The sequence below is a fragment of the Strix aluco genome, chromosome 14, assembly GCF_031877795.1.
Source record: "Strix aluco isolate bStrAlu1 chromosome 14, bStrAlu1.hap1, whole genome shotgun sequence".
NCBI lineage: Eukaryota > Metazoa > Chordata > Aves > Strigiformes > Strigidae > Strix > Strix aluco.
This window is the reverse complement of record NC_133944.1, coordinates 22,656,370-22,674,064: the sequence shown is the minus strand read 5'-3', so window position 1 is coordinate 22,674,064 and position 17,695 is coordinate 22,656,370. Positions and strand designations below refer to the sequence as shown.

The 17,695-nt window shown below is 43.3% G+C and overlaps 1 protein-coding gene across 11 annotated transcripts in view; it reads left to right on the top strand.

Annotated features, from left to right (window-relative positions):
* Positions 1–15,775, top strand: part of CTCF (CCCTC-binding factor) — a 36,659-nt gene extending 20,884 nt beyond the window's left edge. For 9 of the 11 annotated variants that reach the window (XM_074839728.1, XM_074839721.1, XM_074839724.1 and 6 more), the window contains 10 exons: positions 1,935–2,727; positions 3,391–3,561; positions 4,444–4,577; positions 6,021–6,141; positions 6,978–7,127; positions 8,487–8,647; positions 9,061–9,243; positions 9,632–9,767; positions 13,081–13,248; positions 14,212–15,775. In XM_074839728.1, coding sequence (XP_074695829.1) covers positions 1,947–2,727; positions 3,391–3,561; positions 4,444–4,577; positions 6,021–6,141; positions 6,978–7,127; positions 8,487–8,647; positions 9,061–9,243; positions 9,632–9,767; positions 13,081–13,248; positions 14,212–14,393 — 2,187 coding nt within the window. In that variant the 5' untranslated portion in view covers positions 1,935–1,946 and the 3' untranslated portion in view covers positions 14,394–15,775. The remainder of the gene's footprint in view (positions 1–1,934; positions 2,728–3,390; positions 3,562–4,443; positions 4,578–6,020; positions 6,142–6,977; positions 7,128–8,486; positions 8,648–9,060; positions 9,244–9,631; positions 9,768–13,080; positions 13,249–14,211) is intronic. The other 2 variants (XM_074839729.1, XM_074839725.1) reach the window with 1 other exon arrangement.
* Positions 15,776–17,695: the final 1,920 nt, after the last annotated feature.

Here is a 17,695-nt window from a genome sequence, read left to right as displayed (position 1 = left end):
CTGCAGGCCAAAGACCAGCACTCCATTCTGATTGCCTGCTGGCTAGTGTTAAGTACTTACATCATCTTGTGTACTTCAGCTGTTTGTCCATATGGATTTGCTCTGACTTGAGAATCTGATGGGTGGTAAAGGAAAGGAGCGGCCGGATCCCTGCAGGGAGCGCACATGAAGCCATATGTCAGTATTTCTGGGTATTGGGTGCCCCCTGGAGACTGCTGCTGCCCACGACAGCCTGGATATCGAGACAGCACATGAATAGATGTCCCTACTCTGAGCAGGCCGAAGAACAATGTGAACTATATTGTTCTTGCAACAGAAGTGGAGGATGCTAGAAAAGGCAGTAGAGTAAAAGCAAGGTCCTCTCTAAAAATAGTAGCAATTACATGTCTTGTAATTCTTAAAGCTAATGAAGACTGACAGCTGTTTCATGTTTGTGTATATAAGCCTGTGTTTCAGAAATGAGGATGCAAGATGAAGTGTAGATATTTGAAAGTATTACAATGTGAGATTTAAGTGTTGCGTTCAGAAGAGAGGTTAAGTAAGTTCTGTTACCTGATCTGAGAGGCCAGTCAATCCAATAGGAAAATGTGGAAGTATCTTAGCAAACCTGGAATTGGAATCAGAACTTTATCACAAGCTTTGTCAGGAAACTCGCATTTTTGTTACTTGTTTCAGCAGTAAAATTGACCTTGGTACCTTTTTAACACTTAAGTGAGGAGTATAGTAAATTGTATCCTGATTCAGGGAATGTATTTGACATGGTTGTGGAACCTGCTTTCATTTTTCCAAAGTAAACCACCTGAAACAGAGGTAGACTTAGAAAATACTCCTTTACTATGATTTTTATTATTTTCATTTGGGGAATAAGACAGCTGCAAAATTATAATTTCTTTTAGCTATTATTACTCTTGAAATAACCTTCCTGTAGAATGAGAATACAGGAATTTCATATTTTACCCTGACTGCAAAGAAGAAAGGTCGATAGTCTGAGGAGGAAGAAAATCTCAATGTTATGCTTGCATACAGCTGTTTTTCAGAGTTACAGTTAAGGCCCACCAAAATGCTGAGCTTCAGTATTGTTGTTTGTTTATGACTGCGTGGACAGTTTTAACCCAGGTATCATGAGAAATCTAATTTGAGTCCACATGATTTAAAATCGAAGTAAAATTTTACCTGAGCCTTGTCTGCCTGCTGCGTCTCGTTCGGCCCGAAGAGGGCACTGTGCATCATCCTCTGCTCTGCTCAGGGGCCAGGCGGTGCCCAGAAGTGGGAGCAGGAATTGAACCATTCTGCTTACAAGAAATATACTTGACTAACTCGATTATGTCCTTTTTTTGTGGTTTTGTTATTCAGAGAAGTTTAAGCATACAGGAAGTAGCAGTTGTTTGACATGGAAACCAGTGAGACTTAAGTTCTTGTGCTCTGTTCTTAGTGCTTTTTCTTCCTGGAAAAGTTCTGCAGTTCTGAAACGTAACAATTTGTTTAAGGCTGGCTTTTTACTTTTAACAGTATGTTATTTTCGTACCTTTAAAATTTATAGCCAAAGACTGCCTCTGATATTGCTAAGCGATGTGAAGTGACTAAACCAGCTCAATAAGGAATAATACTGCTGTACATCTTGCCTATGGGATTTATGGTCTTTGAGAAATGGGAACATGCATATCACTTAATCTCTCTTCCTTACTTTTCTTCCTTTCCAAGAAACTGGTACAGTTGTCTCACTTGAGACAGTGTTCTGTGATTGCCTTGGTTTACAGTGGTAATAGGCTAGTGAAGACCTACAGTTCTCAAATCCTGTTTTCTGAATACGATCGCAGTACGGTGGTGCTGTTGAGCCTTTTCTTTTCAGTTAGGCCTCTTGTCCCTCTCTGGGGTTTGTGCAGTTGTTAAAATACATTGGATGGTGTGCAGCATTCATTCTCTTGTTTTTACAGCAGGAAGGTGAGATGGAAGGTGAGGCAGTCGAAGCTATTGTGGAGGAATCGGAAACATTTATTAAGGGGAAGGAGAGAAAAACCTATCAAAGACGCCGTGAAGGTGGGCAGGAGGACGATGCTTGTCATATACCACCAAACCAAGCAGATGGAGGTGAAGTAGTGCAGGATGTCAGCAGTGGTGTGCAGATGGTGATGATGGAACAGCTGGATCCAACTCTTCTTCAAATGAAGACTGAAGTAATGGAAGGTGCAGTGCCTCAAGAAACAGAGGCTACGGTGGATGACACGCAGATCATAACACTTCAGGTTGTTAATATGGAAGAGCAGCCTATAAACCTTGGTGAGCTTCAGCTGGTCCAAGTACCTGTACCAGTGACTGTACCTGTTGCCACCACGTCTGTGGAAGAGCTTCAGGGAGCTTATGAAAATGAGGTTTCCAAAGGAGGCCTGCAAGAGGGAGAGCCCATGATCTGTCACACCCTCCCTTTACCAGAAGGCTTCCAAGTAGTGAAAGTGGGTGCAAATGGTGAGGTGGAGACACTGGAGCAAGGTGAACTTCAGCCACAGGAAGATCCCAATTGGCAAAAAGATCCAGACTATCAGCCACCCGCCAAAAAAACAAAGAAAAACAAAAAGAGTAAGCTTCGCTACACTGAGGAAGGCAAAGATGTGGATGTCTCTGTGTATGACTTTGAAGAGGAGCAGCAGGAGGGTTTGTTGTCTGAGGTCAATGCGGAAAAGGTGGTGGGCAATATGAAGCCACCTAAACCAACAAAAATTAAAAAGAAAGGTAAGCTTCCCATCTTCAAGTGGATTTTGAAAATTTATTTATTGTGGTGGGACCTTGCAATATGATTGAAGTGACTGAGTAGATGCAAGTGGGAGGAAAGCAGACATGCCCAATGTCACTCTTTATATAACAGCGCTCAGCTCTATTGTTTCTTGGGCAAACCTTCCATCTCCTCCATCTAGGCTATAAAGGAGCTCATTTTCCTCAAGTGTGATGCTGTGGCACTAGTATTCCCATAGCTACAATTGAAAAAGATTCTTCTCTTTGCTGTAATACACATATAAGAGTTTGTGTACACATAGTTTACATCAGGAACCAACAGTCTAATTAGTTCTGTGGGTTTTTTCCTAACCAATTGCTGGGTAAGGTAGATGGTGCAAAATACAGAAATAGGTATGTTTGACTTTTAATAAAACTGTAAGTTAAGGAACCCTTTTTAGAGTAGAAAAGGAACATTGAGTGCTGGCATACTAATGAAAATTGAAGCCAAGCCAGCCATAGGCAATGACTGTTGCTAAGGATATGCAGTTGGTTTTAATGGGACACAGTGGTTCCTTCTAGTAGTTACACCTCCAAGAATCTTTCCTTTTCCCTGCTGATCTCTTCTGTTACGCAGTAGACCACAGTACTGTCAAGTGTAAAGATGATTTCCTTCATGGCTAGGTGTAAAGAAGACATTCCAGTGTGAACTGTGCAGTTACACTTGTCCACGTCGTTCCAACTTGGACCGCCACATGAAAAGCCACACTGATGAAAGACCACATAAGTGCCACCTCTGTGGCAGGGCTTTCCGGACAGTCACATTGCTGAGGAACCACCTCAACACTCACACAGGTACTCTTGCTTTTGCGTACGCTGGTTTTGTAGGATCCACTCTGTCGTTAGAACAGATACAAAACCAGGATGGATCTATCTTGAATCTAATTCCTCCTATGGAACAAGCTGAAAAGGAAAACAGCATACAGTGCTGTCATTTTCTCATACAAATGCAGTTGTTTTCTGCCTGACCAGGTCAAGTGCAGAGCTTGTCCTGTACACAGGTATAAAACTGATCCTGGGCTTGATCTGAAATTACCTGGAGTTATAGAAACATTCCATTTGTCTTGGGCATTAGTACTCGTGTTCTAAGCTTTGTGTTGCTGCTGCTGCTTGCAGAAAAGTAAGATGAGAATGAGGCTGTAGCTAAACAGAAGGGAATTGAGAATAACATAAAAACCTAACCCAAAGGAATAGATTATAAACTGGACTGATAAAATTTACGGCTGGGAACTGTAGCACATTTCTGTTGGTCCTTACTAAATTTTCTGGGGATAAAATTACAGGTAATTGAACTGCAGTTAAGCCTCTTGAGACCTTTATGCCAAAAAAGAAGTGTAATTCATATCCCTTCTTTTCTCTGCATACTTACATTATATCTAACTGGGTGGTTTGGAATTTGTAGATAACTAAGTGATAAAAAAATAAGGGAGTTTGTTTCCTCACTGAAAAGATAGTGATTTTCTTAAGATATCCATTAGTTATTTATACAAAAGCTGTGACTCTTGTGTATTATTTGCTGCTCTAACCTTTCAGAACATGAAAACAATGTTGCTAATTCACTCAAAAAAACCAACCAACAAAAAAAAAAATCAAACCAAACCCTCAAAACTGTCCTGTATTTTCTTTTGTCACTAAATCTGAATGTCATTGTCTTCCTGTTTTGCTGCAAACGGTTAGGTACTCGCCCTCACAAGTGCCCAGACTGCGACATGGCCTTTGTGACCAGTGGAGAGTTGGTTCGGCATCGCCGCTACAAACATACCCATGAGAAACCATTCAAATGTTCAATGTGTGATTATGCTAGTGTGGAGGTATGTTAGTTAATTGTTGCAGCACTGAATGCTTCCTTGTACGTTTCAAAGCTTGTTCACCATCTGTTATAAACTCTGTTCTTAGGCATTTCCTCTTTGGCCATTTGCTTAAAAGGCTCTGAGCAAAAAAAATAAAAGTTAGAAATCAGATCTGTTCTTGGAAGCAAATGGTGGGGTTTCCTCACTTAATGAGAACACAGTGTGAGAGCATTTATGCATAGAAATCCTAGGTGATACCCATTTCCTCTTTGGAGACAATAGTTGTTGTCATTGTTTCTTAAATTATTTGTCCGTTAAGATGATTGCAGGAATTGTGGCGTGCTCCATGGTGGAGGCAGCCATCTCCTGCTGCAGTAGAATATACTTTCAGACTAGAGGTGCCCTCTTGCTTTAGGAACGTGCATTCTGCATATTATCTGTTCATGCCATTAAGGCGACTGTAGCCAAAACTGAGCCTTTGCCTCAATATTGGCGAAAAACAGCTTTTCTGATATTGGATGATTGTCTAATTTGCTCAGGTAAATTAAGCTTCCTTGAATGATCTCCCCTGTGCAGTATTGTTACTCAATGTTACAGGACAGCCTTTATATTGTTATAGGAAATTTGAGCAAGATGATGAGCAACATAATTTTTTTTAAAATGGGATGTGCAGTGGAAGAAGGCTGCAGTGGGGAGAGGTTCGGTAGGGGCTTTGAGCTTTTTTTCCTACCCACACTGTGGCTGCAGTGCTGTAATTCCAGGCCCTGTGGTTTGAGAGCTGAATAAATTGTGTTGCAGTGGTTTTCAGAGTATGAGTTAGTAAAGGATAACTAAGTTGGTCTGTATGTGAGCACTTGCTGCGTTTTGTAGATAAAGGTTGGTGATTAAGCAGCATGGTCATGTTTGAGCAGAAAATGCCTTAATGTTTGTGTTCATGCTGACCTTTAAGCTAGGTCTGTGCTTTCTAGATAAAAGCAGGAGAGGAAAGGAATTAAGTCACCTTGTGGATCGTAGGACTAAATTTGTTGTTGTTCTTGGTAAGAAATTGATTTATCCCTCTTAAAGTAACCGGCGAAAGCACCCTGTGGAGAAAAATACAGTGTACAGGGGACACTAACTTGCATGCTTTCCCAAAACACTTTCTTGTGTCTCTCCAGGATACTTTCAAATTTTAGCATGTCTTCAGATGCTGAGATGGTTGAGAACAGTAAGGTGAGCACAAGACTCTAAACCAGGCTGCACTGAATATAGGAACAAGCATCAGGGAAGCCTGGGAATGACGTTAGGAGGTGAAGTAGAGTGGACAGGAGCAAGTGGCTATGTGCAGTGCAAAAATAGTATTAAAACATGCTTGTTAGTGGCAAGATAAAAGTAGACTGCCTTAAACTCTTGACTGATTTCTTGTACTTCCAGCAATCTGACCTGCTCATCTATGCTAACTTCAGTCTTGCTCTTGACTTCCAGGTTAGCAAATTGAAACGCCACATTCGTTCTCACACTGGAGAGCGTCCGTTCCAGTGCAGCCTGTGCAGCTATGCCAGCAGGGATACCTACAAACTGAAGAGGCACATGAGGACCCACTCTGGTACTGATGCCACGTTTGTGTAGTGTGTTGTTTTATGCTTTAATGTCAGAGTGCTGAGACTGTGCACAATACCTGTGCTAACACTCTTGAAGAACACTCTGCAAAAGAAATACTATTTTGTAGTTTAATATAAAACTTTTATAAAGTGTGTAGTCGCAGAGGGTGCACCATGATTTGTAAGCACTAGTAAATTCATAACCTGATAGCAATTACTCTACTGAGAAATGAGCTTGGAGGATTCTGATTTCCAGTTTGACTGTGAGGTGGTAGAATACAGGCACTTCTAGTAAGAACAGAAGAAAGTTTCTATTATCAGTGTTCTGCTCTCAGCTGAACTTACTAGGCATTTACAGTTTCATGCTTGAGTGTAGTTGCAAAAGCATCTCACGCATGTAGTTCGTAAACATACTAAATCTTTTTCTTCTATTGAAGTAACAGTTTTTTAGCACAGAATGTTGCTGGAATGACAAGTTAGTCATATTGCTAAAATTGAAGGAAATAAAATGCTCTTGCATTGTATTCATTCAGAACCCCCAGCCCCAAAAAATCTGATGCCACTTGCTGTCTTCTGGCAGCCTGCACGTAGGTCTTCCATGTCTTTCTCAGAGTAAGAATGATAATTTAACTCGTTTGCTTAAAGATTGAATTTTTTGTAGAAAGATGCATACTGGAGCTAAAACTTCTAGAGAAAGACATTGAGCTCTTTCTAGAGTTACTGTTTCTATCAGCTAGCTGTCTGTTGAAAGTTTCTGGGAGGTGGTTGTGTTTGGGGCTTCTTGGTGAGATTTCTTTTTAATAAAAGTACTTGTGCTATTTTCTTCCTTCTGCTACTAAAGGAGAGAAGCCATATGAATGTTACATCTGCCATGCTCGCTTCACTCAGAGTGGTACCATGAAAATGCACATTTTGCAGAAGCACACGGAGAATGTGGCCAAATTTCATTGTCCTCACTGTGATACTGTTATAGCGAGAAAGAGTGACTTGGGTATGTATCTCACAGAAGTGGCCATTTGGTGAAGATTCTACAAAACACTTTTCCAGAATTAAAGTTCACATAACCCAACTGCTGTTTCTTTAACCTAATATTCTGGTAACTGTAAAACGTGAAGCAGAGGCTTAGATTTGTGGATTACAATAGTTGCTGCAAACAATAAGAATTTTTAGTTTCTTTTAATTGTTTGAAAATGTAGCATGTTTTCCAAGCGTACAAGGCAAGCTACTGTTTTCAGGCCTATAGATGTGAGGCATTTATTGAACTTGGGCTGAGATTACAACTGCATATGGATTGGGGTCTGAAAAACCAGAAGGTCACTTGGCTTGACCTCATGCATATTGGAGGCCATTAAGTTTCATGCAGATATTTTTATCAAGCTAAAAGGTTTGAATTAGACCAAATAGTTTAATTTTCCAGGATGTGGAGTTGTGTGCCGCAGTCAGGGTAGGAGAGACTGAATTGTCACAAAAGCCCTGAGACCTTGCAGTAGGAGACTCTTGGATCTAGGGAGCAGTACCCGGTGTGATTCCAGCAGGCAGGCTCTCTTATGTTCTACAAGAAGGTGAAAAATAATATCACGCCCAGAGCAGCTGAGGAGAAGGAAGAAGCCACGATTTGGCAGAACTTTCTGTCTATAAACAGAATATCACCCAAGTAATGGGAAGGCAGGCTCCCTTCCAATAAAGACAAGTGTAAAGTGCTACAGTGAGAGGCAGTTTGAGAGGTTGGCAGTCAGTTGATATAAGGAGCAAACGAGCTGATTTACAACAGAGGAAAACTGATGTTAGCTATGTAGAATTTTTCTTCTAATAATCCTTTAGTCTACTCTAAGCTACCTTGTGCAGCTGTGGTGTGCTCTTAGTTGCAGGATTTGAAAGAAGTGACTAAAACCTTTGTTGGGGATTATCTGCTGGGTATCCCTGTTGCCTTCTAGTCATGTCACTCTGACTTCTAATCCTGCAGAAAATCCTGTTTTCCCCTAGTGTATTACCTGGCTTCTGGCTGCATCCAGGCAATTCAGAGTAGTCGTAAACATAACAGTTTGCAAGATGCTTTAGTTTGACTCTTTCAAATGCAAGTGTACTATATTAGCACAGACTGCTAATAACCAAATCTAGAATCCTGTGGAAAAACTTGATGGGAGTTTTTCTGCAAGACCTTTCTGTCTAGAAATTGTTCTGGTTGCTTTTAATTGAAAGTCTTCTAGGTTTTGGGTAGAATCCTAAATTAACTATTTCACTTCTTTTGCCTTGAGCTCAAGAGTGTGTGGAGGGAGATCACTAAGGGGACTGTAGTCTTTCATGCTTGGAAAGCCATGGTGGTTAAAGCCTCTGATTCTTTTGCTCCTAGGTGTCCATTTGCGAAAGCAGCATTCCTACATCGAACAGGGCAAGAAGTGTCGCTATTGTGACGCTGTGTTTCATGAGCGGTATGCCCTCATACAGCATCAAAAGTCTCACAAGAATGAGAAGCGCTTCAAGTGTGACCAGTGCGATTATGCATGCAGACAGGTAAGCTGGAGGGACTGGCACCCCTTAGGAACGGAAGGACAGGAGCTAAAAATATGAGGTGGAAATCTTAGCTGTTAAGTTGGACCGGCTGTCAAGATCAAATTCGCTCTCTGTTTTTTGAAGGGTGTGAAGGAAAGTTCAGTGGCCTTTGCTTCTTGATATGGTGTAGCATTCCCCTGTAGAGAGTTACAGCCTTGATGTATCTGTTGACAAAGGACTAAGAGTCTATATAGGATGGAAGTATCTAGGACTGAATATGCCATCAGTCAAGATGTTCTCACGTTCCTGTGGAGTCATCCTTTCCTTGACATTAAGGAGAAAGCTTTGGCCTTCTTTTAGCTGAAAATGTGCTCTTCTGTATCCCTGTATCTGAGTTCTCAGGTTACTTTTCCTGTCTTGCTTGTCCCTGCCAGGAGCGACACATGGTCATGCATAAACGGACCCATACTGGAGAAAAGCCTTATGCCTGTAGCCATTGTGACAAAACCTTCCGTCAGAAACAGCTCCTTGATATGCACTTCAAACGATACCATGATCCCAACTTTGTCCCTGCTGCCTTTGTCTGTTCCAAGTGTGGCAAAACATTCACTCGCAGGGTGAGAGAGTATGCTCTTTTGAATTGTGGGGTTTTGGGGTGGAATGAGGCATTTGGCCAATGGGAGGGGAACATGTTTACCAAAAGGAAAACTGAGTGAGGTACAGGGCACAACACTGATCTCTTAAATACAGCACTTCTTTGAGAGGAAAAGACAGGGGAAGACCTGGTATAATTCAGAATTAGTACTAGCACATATTGGCATTGACATCAACAACTTTATTCATAAAAGTCAATGAAACTTATCCATTTCCCCTAAATAGTCTTCCTTTTAAAAAAAAAACATAAGTTACCAGAAATGTGTTTGAAAATACAGAGCCCGAATATCTGATCTTGAATTCAATGCACGTTGTACTTTTTTGTTGTGTTTTTTCTCTTCCGCTGAGTAGAACACAATGGCCAGACATGCTGATAACTGCTCTGGCCTAGATGGTGGGGAAGGAGAGAATGGAGGAGAGACAAAGAAGGGCAAACGTGGCCGAAAGAGAAAGATGCGGTCTAAGAAAGAAGATTCCTCTGATAGTGGTAAGAAACAGCTTGGTACATTCTGAGAATTACAGGTCTGTGATTCGCTCTGTGTGTTAGCTCTTAGTTTGCCTGTTCTGCAGGTTTGTTCTGGCACTTGAAATGCTTTTATCTAGTTGGCAAGCAAAAAAATGATAGTACATGGCCAAGTATAGAGGTGACTGCCTGTGAGGGATAATATAGATTCTGCTGTCTCGGGCCTCTTCCAAGACAGAGTAGTTGAAAAAACACTGTCTGACACCCCTTGCCTAGGCTGTGTAGTTCCTGTCCTGCCAGATCTTCAGTGTGTAAAATTCTCTGGTAATGTTTTCAGTGTCCCCAAAGAAACTGTGTGTTTCTGTGGTGCACTGCTCTGAAATGGAAGACGTGCCTGCTCCGGTGCTGCTGTGTCTGCACAGCCCCGCTGCTGAATAGCTTGGCTGCTTCTGGTGGATGTAGTGCTGGCAATCTGTGGACTGTTGTGAAGGGCCTGCTGAGACAAAAGGATCAAGGAGCCGGTGGTGTCTTCCACTTCACATGTATGCTGGTATCGAGAAGATGGCTTTGGAGGGGCTCTGACTTCCTGGACAGTGTGCCAGAAGATGGGTTAGGTGCAATTTGTAATAGGGCAGCTGCTGCCTGCAAGCTTCTCCAGAACAGAAACGGTTGCAGCAAACACTGATCACCTTCACTGCAATTATTTGTGAAGGAAATTGGTCCTAGTAGAGGGGAAAACTTAGTCATGTCTTCAGCAGGAAAATCCAAGTCAGAGTCTCAAGACCAACCAGTTCAAAGATGATTCTGCAAAAGCAGTATTGCTGATTAGTCTTCTATCTGGAGTGCTTTATGTAATTAATTAAAGGTGTAGGTTGGGAAAACAGGGATCTTCCTGGCTAGAGAATGTGTATCTGGAGTTCTGATGTGGCAAACAGGTTTTATAGGATGAGTATGGTCAAATGGCTTGTGCAAACCTCGACTGCAGAAACTGTAGAAATAAGTGCTTAACCTCATGTTTGTAAAGATACTTGAAAAAATGTGTTACAATCAGTTGAATAGAGCATGTGTAAGTAATTGTTCATTTAAAATATGAAAAGATCGTGGAGACAGAGAGTAAAATGACTGCCTTGATGGAAGGTAATTCAAAATGTGGGATTCTGGAGTATCTGATTTTCAATATCTTGATTTGTAGGCTCTTGGGGAGTTTAGCCTATTCTAGCCCAAAATTTATTTAGCTGGTATGGTCTGGGTTCAAAACAGGGTTTTTTGGTCAAAAGTCACGCTCGTTAGGTGGACTGATGATGAACATTGTATGATTGTGGCTCAGACTCTGTGACTGAGAGAATTCCTTCAGCCTCAGATGAGTTGACAAGTCTGGGTTGACTTCCTCAGGAGTCATTTGATAGATGTGAAGGATTGACTGGTGTGAGCTGAGCAGTGGTAAGAAAGAGGTCCTAACCACATTCTCCGGAGAGCTGCCTTATTCAGTGTTGTTTTTATCTCTAGATCTGCAGTTTCCTGAGTTCTGGCAACTGCTAAATATCTAAAAATGGTGAGCAAAGCTGTGACCTATCTCGTGCTAATGGGAAAAATACCAGATAGCAAATGATTAGTACTGTCTCCCATCTGGCCTGTCTGCCCAACATTAGACAGACTGTTAGTTGATAGACATTGAGTTGAAGGGGGGAATGTAAAGAAGCTCTAAAAAGGTGGGACCTGAGAAATCCAATAAATGAAAGAAATTTGGCTTGGGGAATATTCCTTGAGTGACGGTGTAAAATAATGCAGCATATACATGCCTCAGTGTACGTAAGGGAGATTGTTTGGGGTTTTTTTTTCCCCTCTTCAGTCAAATAAACAGAAGTATGCCTTGTGCAGTGGCCTTTTGTTCGTGAGTGAAGCTACTTTTCTATGCAGTGGACACCCTTACAGATTTAAGGGCAATCATTTTGCTGTCCAAACAGTATTACCCTATTCGACATCTCTTACTGCTTTTTGTCTGCTTTGGTTTTGCCCAAGGCATTGTGAACGTGTTGATGGTGCTAACCTAGTAATTTTAACAAGTTTTCCAAAGAATGAAGTGTAGAGCAATAAGCTTAGTTAACAACATAAGTTGCAAAAAAACCCACAGCTTGCCATGAGGACTGTTGGACTGGAATCAGCTCCAAAATGCAGCAAGTTGCAAATCGTTGATGTGAATGGGAGGTGCAATCATAAATTCTTTTGAGTAGACAGGGCTTCATAAATATACTGCGTTAGACCTGTCCTGCCTCTGAAGGAGACAAGTCTTGGGGAAGATCCTTTTGGTTGCTGGTTGGTAAACTGTATACCGATGGCCCTGGAAAGCATGGTGAGTGGTCTGCAGACCTGTGCTCACCCAAAATGCTTAAGAACTCCCCAGTTCTATGTGGTTCTGCCATATTCAACTTGAGATTTTAAGGTCTTGGACATAAGTCTAGCGTCTGGGAGCTGCCACCGTGGTTTTCGATCTACTTAACAGAAAAAGACTGAAGTACAGCACTGCTGTTTCTTGAGGGCTGGGAGACTTGCTCTTGGATCCCTCTTGAGTTCTAGTGTTTCATAGCAGCCACTGCAGTGAATCTATCACTATTTACATGTGACTGGCCCCTTTTATCCTCTTATCCCTCTATTTTTCCCAAACTTACTCCTTTCCAAATCACCTCAGCCCCTCCCCTAAGCATTCCATAAGTAGTCCCCTGTGATCCAAAACTGCCTTTCCCCTGCTTCCCATTACGTGTCCCACCCCCAGCCAGCAATTCCCCCATACCCCTTGGTCTGAAAGATGATGTGGAGAGCTGCTCCCGGTGACTTGCTGTGGTGGGTTTCTCACCTGGATGCTGGGTCTGTTGGCTTTCCTGGGAGTGTCCTAGACAAGATGTTTGTTCCTAAGAAGTCATTGATTTGGGTTCCCACTTTCCATTGTGCACCCCTGTGCTCCTCTGGGTTGTGCAGGTTGGGGGTTCGGTGGACTGATGGCTCCTCTCTTGGGCTTGGGAGTAGCCCAGCAGTGTATTACTTGGTCTCACTCCTGCCGTTGTGTCTCTGAGCTCCTTTGTGGATGTGCAGAGGAGCTTTTGTCGCATAAGCTAACATAATTAGGTTTCCTTTTGCTTTCTGAAAGACAACTTGTTCTCTCTAATGTGAGGGTACCAGGCTGACAGTCTGTACCACTAGCTTCTTGACAAAGGCCTTGTTTGCCGCCTCTCTCATCAGAGTTGACTCCTTTTGGATGAGGATTTGATGGTGGTTCTCTGCAGATGAATGTGTTTTGTTCTTATTTAAACTGAAGACTTACCTAATATAATGTTTCTTATAGAGGAAAATGCTGAACCAGATTTGGATGATAACGAAGATGAGGAGGAGACAGCAGTAGAAATTGAGGCTGAACCAGAAGTCGAGCAAGAGGCTCCTGCACCACCTCCCAGTAAGAAACGAAGAGGAAGACCACCAGGCAAAGCTGCCACCCAACCAAAACAATCCCAGCGTAAGTCACTAATTGAAGCTTATGTTATACTGCTTGCCTGAGCTGCTTTTTCCTTGGGTTTGGCAGTTCCTGTAGAACTGCTTCCCTCAAGTGAGCTTATTTAGGAAGTTGGTAGCTGTACTTGTCTCTGCTGAGAACTCACCTTTTGGATAAAACTTGTTGCAGGGGTTTCCTGTTTATGAGGGAACATAGCCACTTCAGGCCATGCTGAAAGGAGAGGACATTATTTTTTCTTTAGTATTATTCCATTTCACAGATGTGCAAACTGCTCACTTCTTTTTGCACCAGTTATGGTGTCTCTACTATAGTACAACAGTAAAGCAGCTGTTAGTACAATCACCATGCTACTCTTACCTGTGTAGACCTTTGTAGGCATCACCACAAACAAACATGGTTTAGGCCTGTAGTTCTCAGCATAGCATCAGTGCAGATGTCATTTCAACTCTACAGAATTTTTTCTTTAAGAATAGGCATCAGTGATTGTGAAAAGTCTAAGTAAATACATTCTAGGAACAAAGCAGGAAGGGCAGATTTGTTCCTTCAAGGGGTAATGGCTTCCTCGGTGGCTTGCCTGTCTGCTCAGTGCTACAGGTGCAGCCTGTGTCCTTCCTAGAATTACAGCCTTTGGAAATACGCTGAATTTGTCACTGGTGTCACTGGGTTCTGCTGAATTTGAAGTTTTGCCCATACATTGATACGGTCTCTACAAAATCCGTTGTTTGAATAATGTCTTAATACCAGGAGGCATACTGGAACTGTTGTGGAGGCACATCTTCGTATAGGGGCGAGGAGGTTGATGCTTGGATGAATGGCACAGGTTGAATCGCTCCCCACTAATGTGGGAATGAGAGTTGTGGGCCCCACTTTCCTCCATGGAAGAGTCTTAATTACTGCAGGCCAGCTCTGGAACCAGTAAAAAAAAAATCTGTTGTTTCCCCCCTCCCGCTTTTTCTGCCCTTCTAGCTGCAGCAATCATTCAGGTTGAAGACCAGAACACTGGTGAAATTGAGAATATTATAGTTGAAGTAAAGAAAGAACCTGATGCAGAAACAGCAGAGGAAGAGGAGGAAGCTCAGCCTGCTGTAGTGGAAGCTCCCAATGGAGACCTCACTCCTGAGATGATTCTCAGCATGATGGACCGGTGATGGAGGACGACCACGCTGGCTGACTGAACTGGCCTGGGCTGTGTTTAAGCGGCTCAAATCTATTTTTCCTTTTACCTTTTTTCTTGGCTTTGGGAAATGCATCATTTTAGACCATTTTACCAAACATACTGGGAAATAAAACTTCAAAATGATGTTAGAATGTGATTTAACTAGAACTTGCTGTTTTATGTTAGCATTACAGGATCATGGAACATTAGGAAATATTTTGGAGTCCTTGAGGGTTTCCTGTGAGATGCTTGATTTAGTTTTGCTCTGAACTGCATTGTAAAGCTGGTCCAAGGGCCGTGTTTACATGCACCAAGTTTTAATATACAAAAGCGGGAAGCCTTGACTAGAGTATGTGGTAAACCACTCCGGACTTGCCCTTCCACTTCCCAGAGTCCTTGAGCCTCTTTCTCTCAGTAGTGTTTTTAACTGTAAATGCAGACTTGGGAGGGTTCTAGACTTTTAAAATGTTTTTTGCTTTTCCCCACTGACTAGCTCCGGTTCTCCAAGTCGGCTGCACACGGTAGTTTTGGCATGCTCCAACTGGTTTCTGTCCTTAATATGCTTTGCTTTCTGCAAAGCATTTCTGTAATGGTCAAGCTTGTAAATAACTTTTTTTTACATTTTAATCTTTTTCCATTAATTAAGAGGTATGCAAAAATGCAGTTTAAATAAACCCCAGTATTTTAATTCCTTTCAAACTAAGTGACAAGAGAATTGATAGAGTGTAAATGTTGGAAAAGCTGTTGATAACCAATCATGTAGAGAAGAAACATACCCAGACTATTGCTTGCAGAACAAGAGAAACCCACACGTGAAATCTGGTTTTGAAGCACACAAAACTGGGATTTGAAACATGTATAATTAACCTTCTTTTTTGAGTTATAATTTCACGACTACATTTTCTTTGCTCTATCTTGTAGTTGTATTTTGTGTTTATGAATCCTATGTTAAAGCAGAAGTGGTGATTTATAAGTGGGTCACTGCAGCCCTCAAAACCTGGGCCAGGAAATTTTAATAGGTCAGTAACTATACAATTTTGGATCTCTGATAAAGACAAAAAAGGAATAATGTGAAATACAAATGATGCCTGTATATGAACTGTCACATGTTAAAATATGTAAGCTTTTTATAGAGCCTCAGTCTTGCTGATTTCAAACAAATTTTTCTTCTATGTATCGCTTTTAAGAGAGCTATCAGTTTAGCTATCAGACTCTAGGTTGATGCATTTTTGTACTTAGCTGTACTGTGTGATATTTTTCATTATTTTAGGAAGCCAACATGGGAAAAAAATACTGTTATAAAATATGTAATGGGGTTTGAAAGCTGGGAAGGAGAATATACTGCTGTACAGCTAATAAATAATAATGGATTAACATGTGTGCTCATCGGCTGCTTTCTTTGTGTGTATTTACGGTGTGACCTGGCAGCGATGCCCAGATGTGAAGCTGCTTTCCCAGCAGGATGCTGCAGGCCTGTGAGCAGGGACCAGCTCTCCTCTCGCTGCGGGTGCTCCCTCTGCCGAATGCAGGGGGACGTTAAATCGGTGACACTAAGTCACGGCGTGCTGGCGGCAGGTGAGTGTGCATGTAAGCAAGCGTCGTCGCTGCAGCGAGGGGGCCGCTCCTGTTTAACATCTTTATTGATGATCTGGACGAGGGGATCGAGTGCACCCTCAGTCAGTTTGCAGATGACACCAAGTTGGGTGGGAGTGTTGATCTGCTCGAGGGTAGGGAGGCTCTGCAGAGAGACCTGGACAGGCTGGAGCGATGGGCTGAGGCCAACTGGGGGAGTTTCAATAAGGCCAAATGCCGGGTGCTGCACTTGGGCCACAACAACCCCCAGCAGTGCTACAGGCTTGGGGAGGAGTGGCTGGAGAGCTGCCAGTCAGAGAGGGACCTGGGGGGGTTGACTGACAGCCGGCTGAACAGGAGCCAGCAGTGTGCCCAGGTGGCCAAGAAGGCCAATGGCATCCTGGCTTGTGTCAGCACTAGCGTGGCCAGCAGGGACAGGGAAGGGATCTTACCCCTGGACTCCGCACTGGTGAGGCCACACCTCGATGAGTGGGTTCAGTTTTGGGCCCCTCACTACAAAAAGGCCATTGAATGACTCGAGCGTGTCCAGAGAAGGGCAACGGAGCTGGTGCAGGGTCTGGAGCACAGGTCTGATGGGGAGCGGCTGAGGGAACTGGGGGGGTTTAGTCTGGAGAAGAGGCTGAGGGGAGACCTCATGGCCCTCTACAACTCCCTGACAGGAGGGTGCAGAGAGGGGGGATGAGTCTCTTGAGCCAAGGAACCAGCGCCAGGACAAGAGGGAATGGCCTCAAGCTGCGCCAGGGCAGGGTCAGACTGGCTCTTAGGAAGGATTTCTTTGCAGAAGGGGCTGTTGGGCGTTGGAAGGGGCTGCCCAGGGCAGGGGGGGAGTCCCCATCCCTGGAGGGGTTGAAGAGTCGGGTTGACCCAGCGCTGAGGGATCTGGTGGAGTTGGGAACGGTCAGTGTGAGGTTCATGGTTGGGCTGGAGGCTCTTCAAGGTCTTTTCCAACCAAGACGATTCTGTGATTCTGAGACCGGGACAGGGTCCTGTTCCCTCCAGCAGCTCCCCTCTGTAGCAGCAGGGAGTACGGTGCTCGCGTGGAGGAGCGTGCAGTGAAACACGCCGGGCTGGCTGCTCCCCAACATCAGCACTTGCAGCTCGAGCAAGGAGTAACACAGGAGTAGTTGTTCCTTCTGTTCATTTTTGGCTGTGAGTTTAAATGGTTATAGCTGATGGTTTAGGTGGCAGGAATATTCTTTCCATCTCATTCTGGAAAACGGGACTGGTGCTTAGGTGGAGTTGCTGTGGTGTATCTTAGCTCCCTGTGAGAGCAGCCTAGAGAGCCAGCTGAGAGTAAGCAGTGGGGTAGCTGCCTGTTGTGTGAGGTCAGGGTAGTACCTCTCATACCTTCACAACACCAGCTGCTGCAAATGGCACAATCCTACTTATTTAAAAGGAAATCTTAAAAAGCACAAGAATTGCTAGACTTAATTTCCATTAGATGTTTGGTGTCTAGTTACCTTTGGTCCTGAGAGACGGTCCTTAAATTTGCCAAGAAAAGCTGTCTGGAGGCTGATGTGGAATCCTGAGCAGGGTGGAGGCTCCTTGCAGCAGGTGGGAGAGGTAAATGTAAGGGCTGCTTCTGCAAGGAGGAGCCAGGTCTGGCTGCAGAAGCAGATAACTTCTCAAGTGTTTTTTTCAGTTGGACAAGGACCTTGTGTATTCCCAAGCCCAAAGGTGCTTCAGGCAGAGGCAGTGCTC